Source organism: Ursus arctos, unplaced genomic scaffold, assembly GCF_023065955.2.
Source record: "Ursus arctos isolate Adak ecotype North America unplaced genomic scaffold, UrsArc2.0 scaffold_27, whole genome shotgun sequence".
NCBI classification, from domain to species: Eukaryota; Metazoa; Chordata; class Mammalia; order Carnivora; family Ursidae; genus Ursus; species Ursus arctos.
In genome coordinates this window covers 6832364-6856358 of record NW_026622952.1, presented here as the reverse complement: position 1 = coordinate 6856358, position 23995 = coordinate 6832364, and the positions used below count along the sequence as shown (strand labels likewise).

General features: G+C 42.9%; 1 protein-coding gene across 16 annotated transcripts in view; it reads left to right on the top strand.

Annotated features, from left to right (window-relative positions):
* Positions 1–23995, top strand: part of TACC1 (transforming acidic coiled-coil containing protein 1) — a 111788-nt gene that overhangs the window by 72317 nt on the left and 15476 nt on the right. For 6 of the 16 annotated variants that reach the window (XM_026508305.4, XM_057303529.1, XM_026508306.4 and 3 more), the window contains 4 exons: positions 9735–10833; positions 14409–14469; positions 16784–16991; positions 19450–19502. In XM_026508305.4, the coding sequence (XP_026364090.2) occupies positions 9735–10833; positions 14409–14469; positions 16784–16991; positions 19450–19502 (1421 nt within the window). The other 10 variants (XM_048226206.2, XM_026508308.4, XM_044387495.3 and 7 more) reach the window with 4 other exon arrangements.

The window sequence follows — 23995 nt, the reverse complement described above, 5'->3', positions numbered from 1 at the left end:
TAACTGGATTGTAAGCCCCACGCACACACTCTGTGGTCTCTTTACGCCTAGGATAGTGTATGCTGCAGGTCATAAGGGCCTGTGCTTGGTTGGTTAGATGATTATCTTAGAAAATATTTTGTGATTTGATTTTAGGGCCTTAAGTCATGATGAAGCAAATGGTTTAAATTAATTAGGGAGTGGTGACATTGAACATCTGGTTTGGATCTTTATGTAGAATATTGTAGTACTGTGGCTTATAGTCAATTGCTGTTGTACATTTATAAAACTTCACTGTCATTGCTGGGCCTTCCAAGTTTGTGTTATTCTCTGCATATCTTTTATGTGGCTCTGAATAGCAAAGACCCACATTTTGGGCTTGAATTCAGAAATCCAGGCCAAGGTCTTGGTAACCAGGGGTCCTACTCTATAGTTGTATAAATCAAAGTTTCCCAATTATGAGATCTGTTACCACATGGGAAATTGTACAACTGTGGGATTATCTCCACCAATGAAGATAGACTAGAGCAGTAGGTAGGAATAGTTCCATGTATTTGAGATGTGTGTCCTAACATGGTCATGTGAATTCTCCGTCTCACGTCTAAGCACTCAGAAGCATAGCACTGGTGCTTTGTTCCCAGAGACTGTCCCTCTGCTCCCTGACTCTCAGTTGCCCACACCTCCGTGGATTTGACAACATAATCAATATATTTGTGTTGCACCGTAGCATCGAACCCCCACTCTGGACCCTTTCTTCCTTGGCTTATGATCCCACTTGGGGTTTCCCATGAATGAAGAGAAATTAGATAATGAAGATAGCTCTGGAATTAATTGGGGGGCTGTCTAGCATGGTTGAGCCATGGCTTGCCTGTGCCCCAAACTAGAATCCAACTGCCTTCCCCTCTCCCCACCTTCCTTTGTATGAGCAGGTGTGTGCGTGCATTTGTGGTAACCGTTCTGAGCCGTGATTTCTTCATCTGTGAGATGGGATTAAAAAAATAGGTCACAGGGTTTTTGTGAGAATTAAATAAAGTAATATATCTAGAGTGTCAAGCAGTTACAACAATATTGTAATTAAGAAAAAATTTTCAGAAAGGAGGCACTTCAAAAATAGCCTTTTACAATGAGTTCCACCCCTCTGTCTTGGGAGGAGAGGGAGCGGCGGGGTGGGGGGGGTTGGTGGGGTTGGAAATAGGAATCCTGCAGTGAAATGGAGACAAAAGAGAAATGGATAAAAGGGGATTAAGTTTGGGTAAGAAGAGATTTTTGTGCTTAATAAGGGTTTGGGCCTCAGAATATAAGTTTTATATCTTTATATGTTTAAATTGAATAACCATGTAACTGTCTCTTCAAACACTGCTCTTCCCCTTCCTTTTTCCATGTGAACGTGTGTTGGAGATCCTATCCTGTTAGCACATACAGATCTACTTTATGGTTTAACACCCAATAGTATTCCAGTGTAACGTTGCATGTTTAGTGAACTTTCAGCCCTCCGTGATACTTTGTAATTGCCCAGAATCAGTGTGTAGGAACCAACACTTCAATGAACATCTTCATCCTTATACATGTGTGTATGGCCCTCTTTGTGGGCATAATTAAATTCCTAGCAGTGGCATTGATGAATTCAAGAATCTATTCATTTTGGATTCTGATAGGTATTGCTAAATATTCGGAACGATCCCACAGTAGACTGACCCACAAAATGTATGAGAGTGCCTAACTGGCCTCCTTATTTAGCAGCTGTTACTGGGTATCATCAGTAGTTTAATCCTGCTTATTAATTATGTGAAAGTGAGCATATTTTTCAAAAACGTTTTGGTCATTCAAAAAAATTGCTTGCTTGCTTGTAGCCTTTATCATATAGAACTTATTCTTAATTTCAGTGGAAAGCACCAGGGATTTTTTTTTTTTTAATGGGAAATTGGGAGGAGGATTTATGGTCTGGTTGCTCACTAAAACTGCTTGCTGCCTCCGATTCGGAGATTCCTTAAGACAGGAGATTCTGTGTGTTCTCTTTAATCCTCCTTTTGATTGTGAGTTTTTGTTTGTAAAATGCTCAGTCACCGTGGCTGACACTGTAGTCAGTGCTGCTTCCTCCTTTTTCTTCCCTCTCATTGTTCTCTCGCATGACACCAGGCCTTGTGGGTGGCTGCTTCTCTGCTGTCTATCAGGCCTTCAGAACACCTGACCTCCGAACGTGGCCAGCGCAAGGCCAAGGTCACCGGGCAGGCCAGCAGTGTGCATCGCCCTTCAAATCAATGTTCTCTAAATATCCAGCATTTATTAGAGAAGAGCTCCACGTAAGTCTGCGGACTTAGGCCATATTTTGGGCGTCTTTTGACATTTATGCTGCTCTCTGTACAACAAAACCTGAACCACCGTCCAGAGAAGGAAAATATTTACTCAAGTTTGTTCCTGGGGTTTGATTCTCTTTCCTGGGGTAGTCCGTCCAGTCTCCCTTCCTGCCACACCCCGGTACTGGAGAGACCATTTCCCACACCCATTCCCACGCGATGTTTAGTGTTCCTTCAGTCCAGTGTTGATGTCAGCATGAATGAAGTAAGGGGAGTGCATTGGGTTTAAACAAAACCTATTTGAATTTATGTTTTAGTGAATGTTCCCTTTCAGAGATTTAGTCCACACTTAAAAGTGCTTAAAACGGCACTTGTAACGCATCCCTTTTGACTGTTCTCAGAGGTGACAAGCTTTATTCTTAGATGTTAAAATTTTTTCCCCCGAGGTAGCTGAAAAGTTTTTAAACCTCAGTGTAGTGATTGAAGGGATATTAAAGTAATAAAGTAATAACTTTATTAAAGTAATAACTTTAATAAAGTAAAGTAATAAATAAAGTAACTCATAAAGTAATGAGAGGAGCCCTTTCGAGGACCCTAAAAGTGGTCCAGAAATAACAGTCTTCAAGAGCAGCGATTCCTAAGTACCAGGCTATGACGAAGGCTTTGGATTTTCTCCACTGGAGAATGCTCTGACATAATTTTTCTTTGAGTTTCAGGGGCTTTGTGGACCCCCTGAAAATTTATCTGCAAATCCTTCCTGAATTTCTATAAAGGTCGTTCATTTTCATGTATTCGTTCTCAGATTTTGTTTTAAGGCCTTAGACTCAGACCTTGTATCTTCAGCTTAGATGTGAGAGACTGGATTTTGAGGTTAGAAAGAGGCCAGTATGTATGTCCGTGTGATGCAGGAGGCCTGTTCAGATTTTGCCAGCTTTCGCACTTCACACGTCAGGTATTTAGGAACGCATAAAAGGGACGTTCTGCAGGAAGGAACTGATGGACAGATCTAAAGAAGCTTCCAGACAATGTTTCACCAAAAAATTAAAATCTGAGAGGAAAAAGGCAAGCATATTTGAGAATACTGCCAAATCCAGAAGTGTTAATATGCATTGTTTTCCAAATGATACTGTTCTGTCTCCTCTTAAATGAGATTATACACATGAAAGCAGCTAGCCGGGTAGGTTCTCCGTGTCTGTTAGTGAGTACGCTTCCCAGATTCAAAAATACTTCGTGTTAATAGCATTTGCCCCCTTCTGAAGCTTTCAGAGCTTTTTCACAAACTTGACTTCTAACTCAGTATATCTTCAACATACTGGAGTGCAAACCACAGTGTCGGAAGACTGTTACCACAGTCTTCAAAATTTTGGTATTCTGTGCTTTTTCTTTTGAAAATGCTGTAAAATGAAGGGAAAATCTTTTACATTAGAATAGTCCATATCCTGAATAAGCATGAAAAGCATCTCTGTTTTAAAGCACCCCTGGGCGATTCACACAGCCTTTTCGATGTAAGGGAGGCTGATAATTGAAAGGAAGGGTTGTGTTAACAGCAACAAATGTGGCAGAAGTGGAAATGTGGGTCTATTTTTGGATTTCCTCTGTGTTTGCTTTGAATTCATCTACTGATCTAATCTCTAACCGTCTGTGTTCTGGAAGCCGCCAGGCAATGCTGTGCTTGTCAGAATCGTTGAACTCATCAGACTCATTTCAGGGAGACAGCATTCCAGCACCCCGGAGGAAGATTTTTAAGGAATACAGGATTTTTGTAAAAATAGAAGGAAGAATAGAGGTAGGGCGGTTACATAACAGTGTTTGCAGATGAAAAGCAAGCCCTGACAGCTGTGGCTGGAACTCTAGACTGATGGAAGATTGAGAACCAGAGCCTGCTAAGAAGGGCATTGTACTCTTTGCTCTGTCGTCCTTGAAGTGTAGGTTGTGTTTGGGGGCAGCACTTGGTATGTAGGCTCAGCTGGTACTGGGATACTTGGCAGATTTAGATTCAGTAAGATTCAAATCTTACTCAGACATATCTTTTTGAGTTCTGTGGTTTGTTTTCTTGTTTTATGTTCTCACGACTCCCCAAACTGGCTTTAAGTCAATGAGCAATCCTCTCCCACCTGCTCTGCCCCACCCGGAAGTACTTTCTAGTGGGGACTGAGGATCCTGGACCGAGGTGGGGTCCTCAGTGACTGGGTGCATGGCGGGGCATGTTAGTTGGCCTGGCGCCTGGGTGGTGTCTCCTTGGCAGCGCTCCTCCACCTGTCTGCTCAGGCTGAATTCAGATGAGGGGCGTTTGCTTTCCTTCCCCGCTCCACCATGGGTGGCAAGCATTATGATGCAGCCCACAAAGCTCCTGAATCCTTAGAGCTGTAGGGATGGGGCTGGGGCTGGGCCGAGGGCAGCGCTAGAACTCTGTCTTAACACTGAGATCCTGCTCCTTTGCCGTTCCTCCCCCTCCAGCTTTCAGGCTGCCTGTCCTGTCCCCTCACACTGTGAAGTACTCTCCCTCTGAGTTTCAGGTTCTCAGCTTGGCACACGCAGCCCGTGGAGATGGGGACAAAGGGGAGAGAATCTAAAAGGAGTGCACAGATGTGGGGGAAGGTGGGAAGGCTCTGCCCTTTTCTAATAGAGAAGAGTAGGGCAGAAACCAAAAGCTAGGAGAGAGGTAAGTGAAAGGTGACTCTTTCCCCTTGGTCTTTGGGAGGCGTGGGGTTGAAGGTGAGGTTCTAAGAAGTGGGTAGGTGTGGGTCACGCTACTCTCCTGTATGTAGCCTCGCCCTCCCCTCACGTTCTCTCAAGCCTGTAGGAAAGGACAGAGGACTGGGGGTGTGGGGACCCAGGGATCCCATGAGGGAGACTGATGGTGAATGTTTACAAGTCAATGGCAAGGAGAAGACACTGGAAGAGAAAAGAAACAAATTTTGTTGTGATTGGTTCCCAACATCACACAGAAAAGTAGAACTTCCATATTCCCACTGCTGAGATGAAACAATTATCAAGATTTTCTCGGGCTTGCTTCCAACATTCCCTTTTTCTTTTGTTTTGTTGCTTAAATATTTTTAAAGCAAATTCCAGGTATCATGTCCTATGTGCGTTCAATATGCATCCCTAAAATATTTGGACAATTTTATATATAACTATGATGCCATTATTAATAATGTTACTCTTAATTTACACAGATGGTTAAAATTCAGGGTTTTTTATTGAGATATAATTGACATTAATTTCAGGTGTATAACATAGTGATTCAATATTTGAATATTTTGCAAAATGATCACCACAGTAAGTCCAGTTAACATCTGTCACCATACATAGCTTCAAGTTTATTTTCTTATGATGAGAACTTTTAAGTTCTCTCTTAGCAACTTTCAAATATGCAGTACTGTGTTACTAACCGTAGTCACCATGCCATACATTTCAACCCTATGACTTACGTATTTTATAACTGGAAGTTTGTGCCTTTTGACCCATGTCACTCACCCTCCACCTGGCAACCACCAATCTGCTCTCTGTATCTCTGAGCTTGATTTTTTCTTGAAGTTTAATTTTAAATTGAATTAATCACTTTTAGATACACCTTTTTTTTTCTTTCTTTTTTTTTTTTTTAAAGATTTTTATTTATTTATTTGACAGAGATAGAGACAGCCAGCGAGAGAGGGAACACAAGCAGGGGGAGTGGGAGAGGAAGAAGCAGGCTCATAGCAGAGGAGCCTGATGTGGGGCTCGATCCCATAACGCCGGGATCACGCCCTGAGCCGAAGGCAGACTCTTAACTGCTGTGCCACCCAGGCGCCCCACCTTTTTTTTTTCCTTAATAAAAGATACCAACTTAAAAAAATTCAAGTTTGGGGCACCTTGGTGGCTCAGTCATTTAAGCATCTGCCTTCAGCTCAGGTCGTGATCCCAGGGTCCTGGGACTGAGCCCTGTGTCAGTTCCCTGTTCAGCGGGGAGCCTGCTTCTCGCTCTGCTCTCCCCCATCCCCTCCCACGCCCCGTGCTCTGTGTCTCCCTCTCTCTCTTTCAAATAAATAAATAAAAATCTTAGAAAATAAAAATAAAATAAATTAAAAATTCAGATTTAAAATATGTTGAGGCTCAACGATGAAAGTGTTAAATGGAGATAACTTATAATTATGTCGTATTCCATGTGGCTTTTAAGGGACTCACATCTACCCCCATGGTTTCAGTTATGTCAAGTATTATTCGCAACCCAGATCTCTCTGAGCTTACTACCTACTCAACATCTCTACTTAAAAGACCCAAACAGCTCTCAGCGTGTCCAAGCCAAACTCCTGGCCCCGCTCTCACAGCCCCCAGACTCTTTTGCTAGTATTTCCAGAATGTCATTGAATGGTAATACATCTTGTCTTCCCATAAGTTAAAAACTTACGAATCATCTTTGATACCTCCGTCGACTTCAGTCCTATGGCCAGCCAAGGACTGAGCCTTATCAATTTTACCTCATTTTCTTTCTTAAATATTCCATATTTCTCTTCCTATTCATTACCCTCGCCGAAGCCCCTAGAATTTCGACCCTCTTGCAGTTCTTCTCCATATTGCATTTGCTCTGTGCTCAGTTATGCCACAGTGGGTTACACTGAGATGAGATCATCTCATTATTATTTGTATCACTTGAATAATATAAATAGAGCTATTCATTAAAGGACTACATAGATCATGGGAAGTGATATATATTATAGTTGTAAAGATTCAAAACATCAGTTTTTAAAATAAGGGGATTTATGAAATTGAAAAATGCAAAATAACGAAATTGGAATCTAAATCGGTATATTTGAGTTGTGTTTGGGTTATATGTTATTGAGAAAACCTTGATTTATACAAGCTAGTAGTGACCAATGAGGATTTGAAACACTTAGTACCTGAAAATATACTTTAGCTCAACTGTCCTGGAAGCCTGAAAGAGGAGCAGAAGGAAATTTGTGTTTCAAAGTTGAGTTACTAAGAGTGTCTAACAATTTTGCAGATGTAAAATTTAGAAAAAGTATATGAAGTGGTTCCTCATGAGTTTCAGTCTTTTTGGTGGAAAAATATAGTATTGCAGTGTTTAACAGCATCATTTAAAAAACTCCCAGGGGCCTTTGTGGCTATCTCTGTTGAATATTCACTGTTTCAAGACAAATTTCTTGTTTTGTATGTTCTCGGATTCTCTGACCCCAACCTGGCATCAGTAGTTCAGTGAATTCTGACACTAATTATCCATGGTTTCCATTGGCCCCACATTAGGTGCTCCTTCCCACAAGACTGTGTGTCCCCCCCCCCCACTTCATTCAGATGCCAGTTACAAATAGTTTCAGTACTTCCGACCAACTGGCTTTAAGTTTGGGGGTTCCCACAGCCCTCCTCTTAGGTTTGGTGATTTGTTTAGATGACTCACAGAACTCAGGCTGCGAAGAGCAAAGTGAGGTGAAGGTGCAGAGCGTCCGTGCCCTCTCCTCTCTGAGTGCACCCCCTCTCCAGCACTTTGAGGAGGTCATCAGCCTGTAAGCTCCCCAGACCCTGTTGTTCAGGGGTTTTTATGTAGGTTTTATTATATAGGCACGTTTGATTAAATCATTGGCTGTTGGTGATGCGGCTTCACTTCCGGCTTCTATCCTCCCCTGAGGTGAGGGTGGGGTGGGGCTGACCGTTCCAACCCCATCATCCTGGCTTGGCCTTTCCGGTGACCAGCCCTCATCCTGAAGCTACCTAGGAGCAGAGAGAGTTGGGGAGAGAAAATCCTAAGCAGGCTGCATGCCCAGTGCAGAGCCCGACAACCCTGAGCCAAAGTCAAGAGTTGGGCACTTAACCGACTGAGCCACCCAGGCGCCCCTTTACTTTCTATTTTTAAAAAGAAATTCTTTTGAAGTATTTTTAAAGCAAATCCCAGACACCATGTATTGAGAGCTTCTTAAAAAGTACAGTATTAATAGTAGTTAAATGTATATTTGAAAACAAAACTGACATTGGACATTGTGGGATATCTGAAGCGACTGTGCAGAGCGGTTTGTAAGTCACTGCACACCTAATTCTAGTCAGAAAGGAGTCGAGAAAGCATATCTGAGTGCTTTAAAAAACTCTTCCCGTGGGGCTCAGTGTTTTCGATCCTGGATTAGGATTAGGGTTAGGAAGTAGGATTAGAGAGTCATCTCAGAGTTCCCCTTAAAATCATGAGGTACCATGATCGTACCAATTTATTCGGTTTTCGCTGCTGCTCTTCTGTTGTTACTTCAGGTATCTCAGTCAGGAAAGCACTATCTTAGTTTGTGCTTTAAAGAAATACCCTCATGTACACCTTCCTAATTGCAGCATTTCTTCTCATAAAACCCAAGTCAAAGACGATCTTTATTCTTCACAAGTGCTTTGAGAGGGTACCTGGCCCAGCTTAGTGACAGAGCTTCTAAAGAAAAAATAACTTTATTATTGTACGATTTTTGTCTTAGTAAAATAAGGACTATTTGTTGTTGTTGTTTTTAAATAACATCAATTTTTTTTAAGTTTTATTAAATCCAGTTGATTTTTCTTTTTTGAGTAAGCTCTATGCCTAGCGTGGGCTTGAACTCACAACCCTTGGGATCAAGAGTTGCATGTATGCTCTATCGACTAAGCCAGCCAGGTGCCCCAGGACTATTTGTTTCATTTCTGTATCTGATTTTTCAAATTATTATTTTTTTTTATTTCAAGGTTTTTTTTTTTTTTCCTAAACTCACACACACACACACATACGCACACACATTTTTATTATTTACTTGAGAGATAGCATGAGTGGCGGGGAGAAGGAAAGGGAAAAGCAGACTCCCCACTGAGCAGGGAGCCTGATGCGGGGCTCGATCCCAGGACCCTGGGATCACAACCCAAGCTGAAGGCAGACGCCCAATTCACTGGCCACCCAGGTGCCGCTGGTTCTTTTAGTTTTTTAAGTCTACAGAGAAGTTCCTCTGAGCAGGCCATGGCAGGTAGGCCATGGTGGGTTTTTCATTTAATTTTGAAACAGTTCAATAATTTAAACAATATTCTGGGGAGGAGGTAACACTTGTTTTTGACATCCAAAGATGAAAATCTGCTTCCTGCATAACATTCGGACCCTGAAGCTGTCAGGGGCCAGATCTGACCCCCCTACCTAAGCTGGCAGTATCTAACGTTCTTTCCAGTCCAGTTATTTTAGCCTATGGAATAGCCTCTCCGTCTATTTAGCTCTTTCTTCAGTAGCTCTGTTTGGTATAATTATTGTTTATATAACTGCGCTAAAACACATATACAATTTGGGATAGGAAAAGTGATTTTAGAGTGTAGCATCGGCTGTTCCCTTTCAGGCTGCTCTGCTGACCTTGCTGAATCTTAGAGATGCTTAATAAAAACAAAGAGGGAGGAACTTGCTGCTTGTCTCTGTGGGTTCAGCTAGTAGAGAATATTTACCCGTGCCAAAAAGATAAGTCTTTAATAGATGGCTTTTGTGTTTTGTTTCAGAATCACAAGAAGCTGATGAACAGCTGGTAGCAGAAGTGGTTAAACAATGTTCATCTGAGACTTGTCCTAGAACCTCAGGAAATGAGGTAGCCTGGCAGGCTGTTGATTCTTACACGGTCAAGGATTTCAAAGAAGAACCTGAACATGAGAGTAGCAAAATTTCAGTAGTGAGGCCATTTTCAATAGAAACCAAGAATCCCCCAGATATCCCGGCAGCTCTAGGAACAAAGGCCGCTTATGGCTGTGTAACTGTGGTCTCGGGTGAGGCTTTGCCCTCCAACACACCAGAAGCCACCCCGGACAAGGCAATGACAGAAGGCACCATGGGGGTTACACTGGAGGCTTCCACAGAAGCTGACCTCAAGGCCGGCGGCTCCTGTCCAGAGCCTGTTCCCAGCAGAAGCAAACTAAGAAAACCCAAGCCCGTCTCTCTGAGGAAGAAGACCATTGGCGAATTCTTTGAAACTGATACTGCCCTGGAGGGCACGCTTCTCCCCCAGGCGTCCTATCAGTTCTGTCCTGATGAGATGGAGAACACACATCCTTTGCTAGGAGGTGCCAGGATCCAGAAATCTCCCCCTGATATTAAGGAAACATCAAGCACTCCCAGCAGTGACACCAACGATTCAGGAGTTGAGCTGCTGGAGGAGTCAAGGAACTCACCTCTGAAACTAGAGTTTGATTTCACAGAAGATGTGGAAAATGTAGAGTCCAGGAAAGGCCTTCCAAGGAAGCTTGGCAGGAAACTGGGTAGCAGGCTGCCTCCCAAGGTACAGAAAGATAGCGTTAGTAAGCCGGTAGGCGCCAAAGGTGCGGACCAGCCTGCAGACCCCGCTGCAGACAGTGCTCCTCCGTCCCAGGCACCTGCTAAGCTGGATCCCAGCCAGTGGGATCACCACAACTTCAGTCCCTTTGGGGGCCACTCCACTCTGCAGAACTCCCCCCCTCTCTCCTCTAAGGGCTCCTACCACTTTGACGAATCCATGGATCCCTTTAAACCAACTACAACGTTAGCAAGCAGTGACTTTTGTTCTCCCGCCGGTAATCCTATTAATGAAATCTTAGAATCACCCAAGAAGGCAAAGTCGCGTTTAATAACGTGAGTGACGGCGGGTGTGGGTGTTGTGTTCTGTGTACTCTGAGTTTGGCAGCCGGCTGCTCTTGTTTTGGGCTACTGAAGTTACCTTTGAGGTGCATCAGGGCAGACACGGCTCGTAGCTTTCTGCGGCAGTCCTCACTGTTCTGCTTGACTCTGGTGTACAGTCAGCAATACCAGAGGCTTCCTTTTCAGGCGTCTGCCTTGTTTCGGAATCCTCAGCTTATTGAGCTCCACACCTTGGGTACTTTTCTCTTATTTAAAAAAAAAAAGAATAGTGTACGATAGGTAGAGATTTGATGGTTTTCCGAAACCCTATCTGGGCTGTCAGGAATTACTTTATATAGAGAATTCAAGTGTCAGTGCTAGCTAGCCAGATTCTCCTTCAGATTCTCCTGTGGATGAAACAAAATTCCAAGCCTCCAGATTACCTGTCTAGTATCAGTAACATGTGCAAAATGGTCCCGAAAGGTCCTGAAAGGTCTTAAAACGGGAAGCCGTGATTTTTGTTGGAAACAAACCTACCGCTAAAAGTTGGTTAGAATTCTTATGTCTCCGTGTTTAGCTTCTGGCTCCATCAGTAAGGCAGGAAATGTCCAATGAGAATCAAGAACATTTTAAACGTTCGTGTAACTCTGACTAAATGAGTCTTTTGTCGTGTGTTGTCTCCCTACCCTGCCCCGCTTTCTGGGGCCTCGGTAACCACTTTTCCAAGGTCCTTGGAGTTCTCAGAGTGATCAAGCTTATTCGTGTAAAGTTTCAGTTTAAATTTGTTACAGAGTTACCTTTTCACAGAACTTGAGTTGATGACAATATATCCCTTTGTGTCCCTGTGACATTTTACTAAAAATGAGATACAGAGAAGGACCAATGACATGGAGGATGAAATGTGAAAAGGGAGAATGAGAAGTACCATCATTTCCAGCTGTCACCATAGACGAGTCAGGGAAGTAATGGTCAGCATTACTGTGACCTGACGGAACATACTAGATGGCATGATGAATCATGTTGGAAAGTTTAAAGAGCAGAAAGCATCAGGACCAAGAAGCTTGAGCCATGAGAAATCAGTTCCTCGGCAACCCCAGAATGTCTAAGGTGAATGAAATGTCAGTAGTAGTTCTTGATCTGTTCTTTGATGTATATGAGCAGTTAAATGGTTGCTGGAAAATATTGAGTGGGCATCCGTAGGGTGCTCTTCTGTGACCGAGGTTAGTTACCTCTCTAGTCAGTGCTTCGGGTACGTGCTGGCCCCGTCACTGCCTTGGTGCTTGGAAACGTGGGATGTCCGAAATACGGGGTGCTTCTGGCTAGCAAGGTTGGTAAGGAGTCATCGGGGGCCTCCCTTCTAGTTGCATATCGAAGCTGTGTAGCCAGTGCATTCGTGTTAGATCGGATTAAATCTGGACCAAAGAGGGACGGAGTTTATCCTACACCTAATTCGCAGGAGCGAGAAGTACCCTCTCGAGTCCTGCCACCCTCACCCAGTGGCGTTTTCCTCCTGTTTTGTTCTTGGGGAGTGAACTTCTTGATTTAATATACCTTATAGATTTTTTTTTAAACTCTTATGCAATCAGAACTCTTGTCTCCTTGTTCTTTCTGTAAGAGAGGGTGCTCCACCTCTTCTGTAACTCTGGGGTTTTTAGAAAATCACTTCGTCGGTAGGAAAGGCTGGAGGTGTGCCTGTGGAAGTAGGATCGAGTGGAAAGTCAGAAGTTCTGTTAGCAGGTTACTTGTGGGGCTTTTTAAAAGATGCATGCAATTGGCATCTCAGCTTCTTCTGTAAAGTGGAGACATTGTACCATCTATGATTGGTATATTAAAGGCTCAAATAAGATAAATTATGTAAAATCACTGCAAGCTTCTTAGTGATACACACTTACGGTAGTTCGAAGCAGATCCATTGTCAACTATCGTACTCACACATTGCCTTTAATCTGGATGACGAGACATCTAAGAGTAAATGTTCTCAGTAGTGAAATGTTGGTTTTATATATTGACAAGTATTTGGAAGTTCACTTTTCATCTATAAATTTGAATACGAGGCATTTCTGAGTGTTTCTACTACTCTTAGTCTGTTAGAGAGAGGTTCCTGATAATCATTCGCTCACCAGTGATAACATTCATGAGTATGACATTTTTATTTGTATCCCACCTCATAGAAAGAATTTTGCAGCCTTTACATCTGCCAGACTACAGATAAATATTCCAGGCTTTACATGATTTTTTTCTCCATCTGTCTGTCTCTTTTCTGTCTCTGATTTATTGGTGCATCAGGACTACTGAACAAGTGAAATTTCTCTGTTTTCTGTTGTAAGTACTCCTGCCGTTTCTGTTTGTCCCTGGGACCGTTGGCAGTTCCTTTCCCCAGACCATCTCTCCATAGCATGTTGGCTTGTTTCTGAGTTTGACCTTCTAATGATTTTTTGCATTTCATTTGCCACTTCATGAGTCAGCTTAGCCCTGCAATTTGTACCTAAAGGAGTGGAGATGCGCCTTCCACCTCAGGTGCAAGAGCTTGTGTCCTCTGGCTTGGCACGCCTCACGTGGCACTTTGATAATGAGCGCTGGCTTGGCCCCGAGATCATCCCGCCAGTGGTCTGAGGGACTGCTCTGCTGTTGTTGGAAATAATTGACTTTTTTGATAGGATAAGGTTGCTGGCTTGGGGCAGGGGATACATGTTAGAGGCAACTCCAGTTTGGTGGTTCAGTGGCAGGGGGTGGCATTTAGTAAGAGCATTAGGAACAAAACCCCGGAAACTAGATAGTGATCGTGCACATTCTGGTAACTTTATATGCACCTCCCCTCCCCGCAGAAGAAGAAGAAAAAGGTGTATATTTATTTATTTATTTTGTCAGAGTGGCTTTTTTACTGGGAATTTTACGTTCGTTAGAACAGAATCTGAACTAGTCTTCGGGTCATAAATTCTATGCTAGTTAAAAAATAACAGGTGCTTGGAGTTTTCCCCACTTCCAACCTTTGCACAAATACATGACATTCGCTTTCCATCTTACTGCTTAATAGGAATGGTAACCATTGACACAAATATTTTTATTTTTGTACTTTCCGTTGACCATAGTTCTTCTCTGTTAGCACACAGGTCTGGAACTGTCTTATCAGACTTATGTGGTTTTTAGTGCAATAAAGAACTTTTTTAAAGACTCTGGTCCAGTGTGGTAATTTTTCTAATGAATGTTACAGCCAAGGGAGTAAGGATCAGATGAACTAACTGAATGTCTCTAGGTGCTAAGGGTACCTCTGAAGGGCTTGGTGATGTGTAAGCAGAAGCCATAGGGGTCAGAGTACTGGTGTTAAACGTCCCGCAGAAGCACGTGAGGAGGTCTTTTCAGAGAATGAGCTGAGCTATAGTCCCTTGCTTGCCCTGTCTCCTGGGAGAGACTCCGAGACGGGAAAGGTGTTGCCCTCTCTAACGTGTAGGTGTAGAACGTGTGATGCTGTATGCTTTGGCTTCTCTCTGCACACATTGCTTTCTCTGCTCCATCCCATAGCTTGGAAGTTGTCAATGTGATTCCAAAGTGGCTTGTTTTTGTTTTTTGTTTTTGTTTTTTTTCCTTTCCAGGAGTGGCTGTAAGGTGAAGAAATATGAAACACAGTCTCTTACTTTGGATGGCTGTTCTCAGGTGAGTCTGTGCCCATCACCAGAATGTCTCTTAGACCAGGGGTCCCCCAAACTGGAGTTTGTATCCTCCTGGTGGGGCGTGGGGAGCTGGGGGATTAATGAAGAGTTTCCAACTGTCTGAGTATCCGGCTTTGAGGAAACCAATTTCCAGACCCTTAACTTCCTAAAGTGACCTGAGAAGGTTCCTGAGAACAGGGGAGCCCCCTCACATTAACCCTTTTCCCACTTCTTTGGGGTAAAGTTTCCTGTCACTCTAAATCTTACTAAGGTGCATTTTCACTGGGTATGAAATGTCTGGGCACCAAACAAAGGGCAGATTTGAAATATTGGTGCATGTTTTTAGAAAGTGGTTGACTCTGATAATTGGATAATAATTTTTTTTAAGTCAGTTGGTTTTCCACTTCATTGCTTTCAACAAAGTGGGAGAACCTGAGTTGTCACCTGATAGATCATTAAAAATTATCTTTGACACAATGTTGTATGTCAATTATATCTCAGTAAAAAAATGATTTTTTTTTTTAAATAAAAGATTTTATTTATTTGAGAGAGAGAGAATGACCCAGAGTAGGGACAGAGGGACAAACAGACTGCCACTGAGCAGGGATCCCAGAAGCAAGGCTCTATCCCAGGACCATGAGACCTTGACCTTGGCCAAAATCAGGTGCTTAACTGGCTGAGCCACCCAGAGGCGCCCCCAAAATAATTTTTGATGATAGAATTTTTGGTACGTAACTTGGAAAGGGGTTCCAAGAATTGAGAGACATTTCTATCACAAAACGTTTTTCTCTTTCATCTATTTGTATAAATAGGCTTAACTATCTAAGGCTTCTTATTTATAATTATAAAATGAAATTTATAATTTTATAATTATAAAATGAAATTTTTATAATTTATATTTATAATTATAAAAATGAAAAACAGGATTAAAATTCATATGGACTGTTGTCTCCTTGTAGCAATAAATATTTGTCCATTATTGTATGAATTGGGAAACACAAAAGAAACAAAACTCCGGACCCATTTGATTGTGATGAGACCCCTTTTTAAAACTTTATTTTAGCATAACTGTGATTACAGAAATACATTCATTGGTTAATAAAATGCATTTGAAATTTAACTTATTTTACACAGTTTGGACCAACAACTTGGTACATGGCTGAAGATTAAAAAAAAAAAAGATTTGCCCTCTCATTTATTTTTTCATCTATTACAAATGTGTGAAGTATCCACTTTCCAATACTGCTAAAGCAGGCAACAAGAACCATGAGAAATTTACCTTTGATTTGATTCAGAAAAATAACATGTATCACACTGCAAAAGTTTTAAATAATTGGTACAGCAAAACGTAATCGATACTTGTTTTTAGTAAAAACTTTTGTATTTGGGGCGCCTAGGTGGCACAGCGGTTGGGCGTCTGCCTTCAGCTCAGGGCGTGATCCCGGCGTTACGGGATCGAGTCCCACATCGGGCTCCTCCGCTATGAGCCTGCTTCTTCCTCTCCACGCTCCCTGCTTGTGTTCCCTCTCTCACTGGCTGTCTCTATCTCTATCGAATAAATAAATAAAAATCTTTAAATTGTACATTAGTTAATTATAATGATATCTCTCCAGAAGAAAAAAATGTTAGTACTTAGAGACTTACGGTCATAGAAGTTTTTTTTAGTTTTTAACTTTCTTAACTGAGAAAAATGATAGGGAGAACTTCAAAAGACTTTCAAGCATACAAATGCTTTTTTTAAGGATGATATCTTGGTGGAAGTAGAAGGGAAATAAAAATTCAGAGAGGAAAAACAATGATGCAAATGTCTGACTATTAAAACTATTAAAGAGTGTCTGTTCATGTTTGATTTTAAGTAGATGATAGGGCATCATCAAATCACTGGAGTAACTAGATTGAATTAAGCAAAGCCCATTTTTAAAGTATACCAGATACTATGTCCTTTGCAATTTTTTATATTTATGCTGAAAAGTTTTTGGATGTCACCTGAAAATGCGATGGGGGTACATCGATATTCCAAAACAATTCAGGGGGGTATATGAGCAAAATATTTGAAAACCACTGTGGACCACTTAAAATTCTTGCTTATAAATCTAGGCTGGAAAAGGTTAATTTTGCAGACCTCATGTGTGAATAACAGAAGCTAGGTTCTGGAAGGCATAGTAGTCTATGATGGAGAGACCCCAGCTTCCTCCCTGATTGGTACCGAAGTCTATGGTGAAGTCTTACTGGGTATCTATGTGGAATGGTGGCTGAGACGTGGCCTTCCCACTGCTGGTCCTCCTAAACGGTAGCATCTGGTCTGTTGCGTTTCCCAGGATGAAGGAGCAGTGATCTCCCAGATTTCAGACATTTCTAATAGGGATGGCCACGCTACTGACGAGGAGAAACTGGCGTCCACTTCATCTGGTCAGAAATCAGCTGGGGCCGAGGTGAAAGGTGAGCCAGAGGAAGACCTGGAGTACTTTGAATGTTCCAATGTTCCCGTGTCTACCATAAATCATGCGTTTTCATCCTCAGAAGCAGGTATGGAAGTATATGTTCATCTTTCTAATGTACAAAAGCCTAGAAATGCCTGAGAGCCTAATGCAGGAGGCGCTTTAAAGAGATTAGAGAATTGGGTCACTTGGAGGATACATAGAGGTGGCCGATCTATTTTGCTGCTTTACCTAGAAAAGAGGCACAGGAGGGTGTCTTATCGAAGTACCAGAGACATAGGGATGAGCGTGGCAGAATGCACAGGAGACACTGATGTATGAGACTACTTGAATAATGATGTTACGGGACCAGGACCACATCATGGCCTGTAGCCATGTTGTGATTGTTGTTCAACTTAGAGAAATAACAGTAACACGTGTAGTGCCTTGCCACATGCGGCCACAGTCCTAAGTGCTTTACGTCTATTAATTGATTACTCCTTGGTCAGTAGTATTTTTTCCCCCATTTTTCAGAGAAGGAAGGTGAGACACAGAAGTTAAGTCAGCCAGCCAAGGTCGCTTGACTAGCAAATGGTAGAACTAGGATTTGAACCTCAAGAGTCTGGTTTCACGGTCTTTTAACCACGATGCTAACATGGAAGAGATTGCTTTCATAACTAGAATATACATTTTCCCACTCACCGATGTGGTAGCTTGAAATCGACCAATATCCTGAAAAATCCTTAATGTTCTCATAAGAACTAACTAGACTAACCTATGCTGAAGCTTCTCACTGTTGAACTTATAAGAACATTCTAGAACTGAGGCCCTTGTCCAGGTGGCAAGTGACATCTGTGGCCTTAAACTTGACTTGTGTAATGTTTAGAACCATGTTCCTGACTACCGTAAACATTATTAAAAACTCAGATTTGCAGCAATGTAATTTGATCTGGGGACTTTTATACTTAGAATTTCAAAAATCACAACATGTCATCAAACCAGGGAAGCAGGTGAAAGTCCAGACTTTTCGAGAGTTCTCCCTTCAGCCTCTCCCCACTGCCCACGTCTCCGTCTCCCATCTGTAGAGTAAACGTGCCAGGCACTGTTCCACGTTTCTTCCCAGGCCGGTTTCTGCTCTGACATCATCCCAGGGATGGTGCTGAGTACCCTTGTACCTGCATTATTTCTTGTATTTGAAATACCTTTCCTTGCCATCTCCTATAAAAGTTCTGTCCGTTCTTTCAGGTTTCTGTCGTATACTTTATGTTCCCACCGCATTTCTTCTTACCGCTCCTGTTCCCCGTATTTATTATAACATGTGTCTTTGATAAACTTCTTGAGGTTAAGGACTATGAGTGATTCATCTTTGAATTTCCTCTGGTATAGGAGCATGTAGATATTTGATGGGATTATATTCTCCCTCACTAGGAGGACATTCCTCCAACGGAAATTTCTAGAGCTGGGGTTAGCCATGGTGCTGTCCTCAGAGTTCGTGACTAGCTAGTGCTCCAGTGCATGTGGCTGAGGAGCCGTGTCCTGGGAGCAAGCAGAGGCTGCGGTCATGCGGAGTGGTAGGCGCTGTGGAGGTGGGAGAGGAGTTCTGGCTCCGTCAGGAGCATAGACTCTTGTTTCCTGGGGAGTCTGCCTTTGCACCAGGTCTTGATAGATGCATACATAGATGTGCCCCCAGGGAACGAGAATCTCTCTGGGGTGGGAAGGAACCTGCCATGTTGGGAAATGCTCAGCAGTTCTCTGTGAATTCAGGACAAGTGGGAAAACGAGGTCTTACTGAAGAATCTCGACTTGATCCTGTAGCTAAAGGGGAGCCACTGAAGGTCTGGAAGCAGAGTGGTGATGGTCACATTTGTGTTTTAAATAATTCACTGTTGATAGTACACTGAAATAGTTCGTTGTTGCTACATGGAGGCTCATAGCTTTAAAATTGTGTGCTTTTTCATTTTAAAATTTCTTCAATGAGTACCTGTTCCTTTAATTAGAAAAAGCATGGTATTATTATTTTTTTTAAATGTTGCCTTTGGTGGTAGAGTGGAAGGTAGACTGGAGACGAGTTTGAAAGCGTATGGGGACAATGAATTTAGTTTTTAGGGCATTGAAATTTAGAGCTTATTGTTTTATCTGCTACATTGATTAGTCTGAGGGTACCCTTCTGGGCTGGAATTTAAATTCATTCAGACCCGGTAATAAAAAATAACATTCATGTTGTAGTTCCCTCTTTCTGATGTTGTCCCTTGGTTATAGTAACAATTTATTTACAAAACTTTTCGGACACAAGGGGGCAGCCTTGCTGTTCTTTCCACCTGAAGATGGTGATTCTGCCTGTGGCCGGCTGACGGCACACTCCCCTTTCTTCTGAATATTTTGGACTTTTAACACAGACAATGCATCCATCAACAAAGTGCCAGTGCTCCTTTGAAAATCTGGAAATGCTGTTCATGGGTTCATAGACGTCACTCTGGACCTGCACTGGGGTCTCCAGAGTCTTTTCACCAGGAAAGACGGGAACTGACTTCTTGGGATAACTGTAAAAATGACTCTCTGTGTTGTAGGCATAGAGAAAGAGACGTGCCAGAAGATGGAAAAAGATGGATCCGCCATGACCGTAAGTTCTACACTTGTGGGGGGCCGGGGAGGTATGGGGCTCAGGGTTGGGTTTTTTTTTTTTTTTTTCAGTATTTAAAGCCCACATTAATTCATTAAATAAATTCTAGTCATCGTTTGGTGATGGGCTGAAATATAAATAAAAGTTTCTTCACTTGAGGAGCTCGTAGTCTATCCTGAGAGCTGTCCAGTAGCCACCAGCCTCATGTGGCCACTGAGCACCTGACCTGTCGCTAGTCTGAATAGAGATGTCTTGTACGTATAAAATATAACTAGTCTTGAAGACTTAGGACAAAAAAAAAAAAAGGAAAATAAAATGTCTCGAACTCTTAAACTTTTATACTGATTGCATGTTGAGATGATATTTTAGATATATTAGGTAAACTGAGCTGTATTATTAAAATTAATTTCACTTGTGTATCTCTTTACTTTCTGAATGGCTACCGAAACATTTTAAATTACCCGTGGCTTGCATTGTATTTCTTTTGAACACCCTGGTAGTAGATACAAAATGGAAACTGACGATACCGTGTGAATGTGCATGTTGTAATCGTATGTGTTCCAGGGGCTGGGGGAGCCAGGGCCGACCACCTGCACGGCAGGTGTTGGGGAGGCTGAATTTAAGCTCATTAAAAGCAAAATTATGTTATACTTTTTAGACTTACAAAGTAGTGCAAAGAATTCCTGTAAATCTTTACCCATATTCCTTGAATGTTAACATTTTATATAATCACAGTACAGTTATCAAAATCGATGAACACCGGTACAGTATTATTATCTAAGCTGTAAGCCGTATTTGAATTGTGTCGGGTGTCCCAGTAATGTCCTCTTTCTGGTGTAGGATCCAGCTCAGGATCCCATGTTGCTTTTAGTTCTCGGGTTCTCAGTCTCTTGTAGTCTGTGATAGTTCTCCAGTCTTTCTTTGTCTTTCCTGACCTTGACGTTTTTGAAGAATATAGGTCAGTGTTTTATAGAATATCTTTCATTTTGGGTTCGTCCAGTGTTTCCTCATAATTAAATTCGGTTTATGCATTTTGGGCACAAAGCCATCAGAAGTCCGTTGTGGATCCCAGGGTGTCCCGTTATCGGTGGAATTAATTTTGATCACGTGGTTAAGGTGGTGTCGTCTTAGGTTTCTCCATTTGAACTTAGTTGTAAAGAGAGAACGAGGTTTGCAAGATGAAGCAGTGACGGGTGTTCGGGACAGCAGAGTTGGCCTGCACAAAGGCAGGGAGTGAAGAGCGTGGGCTTTATGAGGAAGCGGAGGTGTTAGTCATTTCGTGTGATCGGAGGGTGGTCTACATACAGTAGCTGAGGGCCAGATCATCAGGGGCCATTGACATGGTGCCAGGAGGTTTGAAATTCATGGTAGGAGCAGTAGGGAGCTATTGTGGGGTTTTAAGTAAGGAGCATCATGATAGGTAAGAGTTCAAAGGATGGGGTGGAGGCTGAGAGATTTATCAGGTAGAACCATCACTGTTTGGTGACTTGGGAGACGCACATGGTGGCTGGAGTGCAGTGGTGGTGAAGGAAAGTTGGTGAAAGTCACCCAGGGTTTCTTCCTTGGATGTCTGAGTGGTCAGTGTTACTAATAACCCACCCTGCAAACCTGGGGACCCCTGGGGCTTCTCCCGCCCCCTTATTCCCACAAGCAAAATCTGTGGTTTCAATGTCCAGAAACCATAACCCACGGACTTTTCTCCAGTCTGTGGCCACCACCAGTCTTTTTAAATATGGTGGTAGTTTCCTAACCAGTCTCCCTGTTTCCAGGCTGTTCTCTCATCCTTTTACATAAGCCAAGGTAATGTTTTAAACACAAAACTGATCTTGCTACTCTTTGCTTAAACGTCTTGGTTGGCTTCCCTTGTCTTTCGAAGAAGTTCAGACTCCTGCGGTGGCCCATGTGGCTTTCTGCGCTGGGACTCTGCCTTTCTCCCCAGCCTCCCCTGTCTCTTCTCTCCCTCACACATCTGACTCTTACCATATGGAATTCCTTTCAGTTCTGTGAACCTACCCATTGAATAAAGACATGTGGTTCATCTAGCTTTCATTTGTTTAAGGCTCTCTGCATTTCTTGGAAGTGCATTCCTGTTACAGTCTCCTGGCCCGCAGTCGGTGGCGGCCAGGGCAAGGTGGCTAAGGCCAGAGCACAGTCAGTGGTGGGCAATAAGTCTCATCTTGCTTATCAGCTATTGGTCTGCAGCGTTTTTTCAGTTAGGAGTCAATTTATTTTTTTAGGAAGGCTTAAACTTCTTAAAAATTGAGTTTATTTGATTTTTCCAAGGATGTCTGTGTTAGAGCAAAGTGGCTGGGGTGGTACTGCTCCAGTGGGTTCAAGGACAAAAGATGGGATGAACTCAGCTTGCTGTGAGAGACCAGTGGTGCTCATTTTCCCACTGCAAGGATGTGAGCAGAGAGATTTCCTTGGTGGCATCCATGCTCACAGCCAGTCTGCAACCAGGACTGCACTGAGTTCCACTGTCTAGAGACAGGTCTTTCTCGGCCCTCAGTTGTGAATGCTTTGGGAACAGGGAAAAGGATTAGGGGACATGAAATAGGACCCTTTAGGAAGGCTGGGACTGATTGATTGGGTTAGCATCTGTATTAAACATAATAGATTGCCCAGCCCAGGATGAGATTGTTGGGTCAATTCTTTGTGATGGTAGCCTCTGTAGGCTTTCCATGCTGTTCGATAAGCAACATAAAGGATTAAGAAGGTGAAAAGCTAAATCCTAGGGTTCTTGAAAAAAGATGGCTAAAATAGGCCATTGCCATAAATTCCTTGTAAGAGCTGTTGCATTTTGAGCCATGACCGGAGAGCACGTGGCCAGGCGGAAGGGAGTGACCAGGGGAGGGCTGCACGCTGCCGAGCCCTCTCATCTGGATATATCTTCCCCATCTGAGGTCTGATCACCTGCCTCCGACTTGGCGTGTTGCCTCTTCCAGGCACATTAAGCTGTTGAGCAAGTGGGAGACAGCTCATTTATCCCCTCAACAAAGAATGAAATGGCAATCTCTAGAATAGACGTTGATATTTTCCTTACTAAGAAAACTCTTTTGGCTTATTTCCCGAAATCTTGGGAGGCACAGGAGGGCAGTTTCCTAGAATTGATTTGACTTGGGGATTCTGGCTTCAACCAATAAAAACACAAAAGAGTGATTTTAAAATGTATTAACTTAGAATCAGAAATTTAACAACAAAGTGAACCAAATGTGTCCGCTTGACCTAGGGTGTTACCTCCGTGTAGGTAATTTACATGGGAAGCAAGAGTATGAGCACGTTTCTTGAGGAGAAGCAGGGCACAGGAAGTTAATGGGCTGACTCAAATGTCCAGAGGTTATTCATTATCCATAAGAAACATTTCTGATGTCTTCCTTTCTGGCTCTGGAATCCTGGCACAGTTCTGCTGGGTGCCTCTGACCTTACATAGGCTGCAGTCAAGGTGTTGACCAGAGCTGCGGTCACCTCCAGACTCAATTTGGGGCGGACCCACTTCCAAGCTCAATCACGTGGCTGTCGGCATGTCTCAGGTCCTCGCTACCTGTTGGCAGAGACATCAATTCCTTGCCATGTGGGCCTCTCCCTAGAGAGTTCTTCACAATGTGGAAGCTGGACCGGTCTTTTTGTAAACTAATCTCAAAAGTGACATCCCATGGCTTTTACCATAGTCTCTTTAGAAGTGAGTCCCCAGGTCCAGCCTAGACTCAAGGGAAGATTACATGAGAGAAGAGTACCAGCACGGTGGGGGTCATCGGGCGCCATGTTTGAGACTGCCCACCACAAGTGGCTTCTGGCTGTAGTGAAAGATCTACCCCAGGATAGTGTTTCTGGCGGAACCGTGGACTCCTGTCGGCAGGGTAGGCTGCTTCCTCCAGATGCTGCTTGAAACAGGCGCTGTCAGCTTGTGGCTTTCTCATTCCCCATTTTTGTGGCCTAAGCCGGCGTTTTCTGTATCAGGCGCGTCTCCATGAAGCTAAATGCAAAAATTATGCGTGAATTTTTGAGCATTTTCTAGAGAAACAGTGAGTTGTAATGACCATGAAAAGTTTAAAAGCCACTGGTCTAAGTTGACTTTGGGCTTTCTGTTCAGTCTTCGTTCAAACAGGACACCAGAGAACTGATTAATTATAACCAATCACTAACTGATTCGTTTATACAGACTCTTATGAGTGTTGAGATTATTGCCAGGTCACTTGGGCTGGTATTTTGGATGTTACTAGATCAGCTTTTTTCTTATTTACACAAAAATGTTTGCTTACACAGGTGGGAGGAAATAGCTGCCAAAAATGCCCGTTAGGAAAGAGCAGGGAATGAAGTCCACGTTCATGTGAAAAAATATTAACCACCGTGGCTTTCTGGAACCTGAGTGTATGATAAAAGCAAGCTGCTGCATCAGAAGGGAACTGAAAACTTAACAGCAAGGAAGAATCCAAAAAGTGAAAGTACAGGCACAGACCTGGACTTCACCTGTGGCCACTTTGTACAGGGACCAT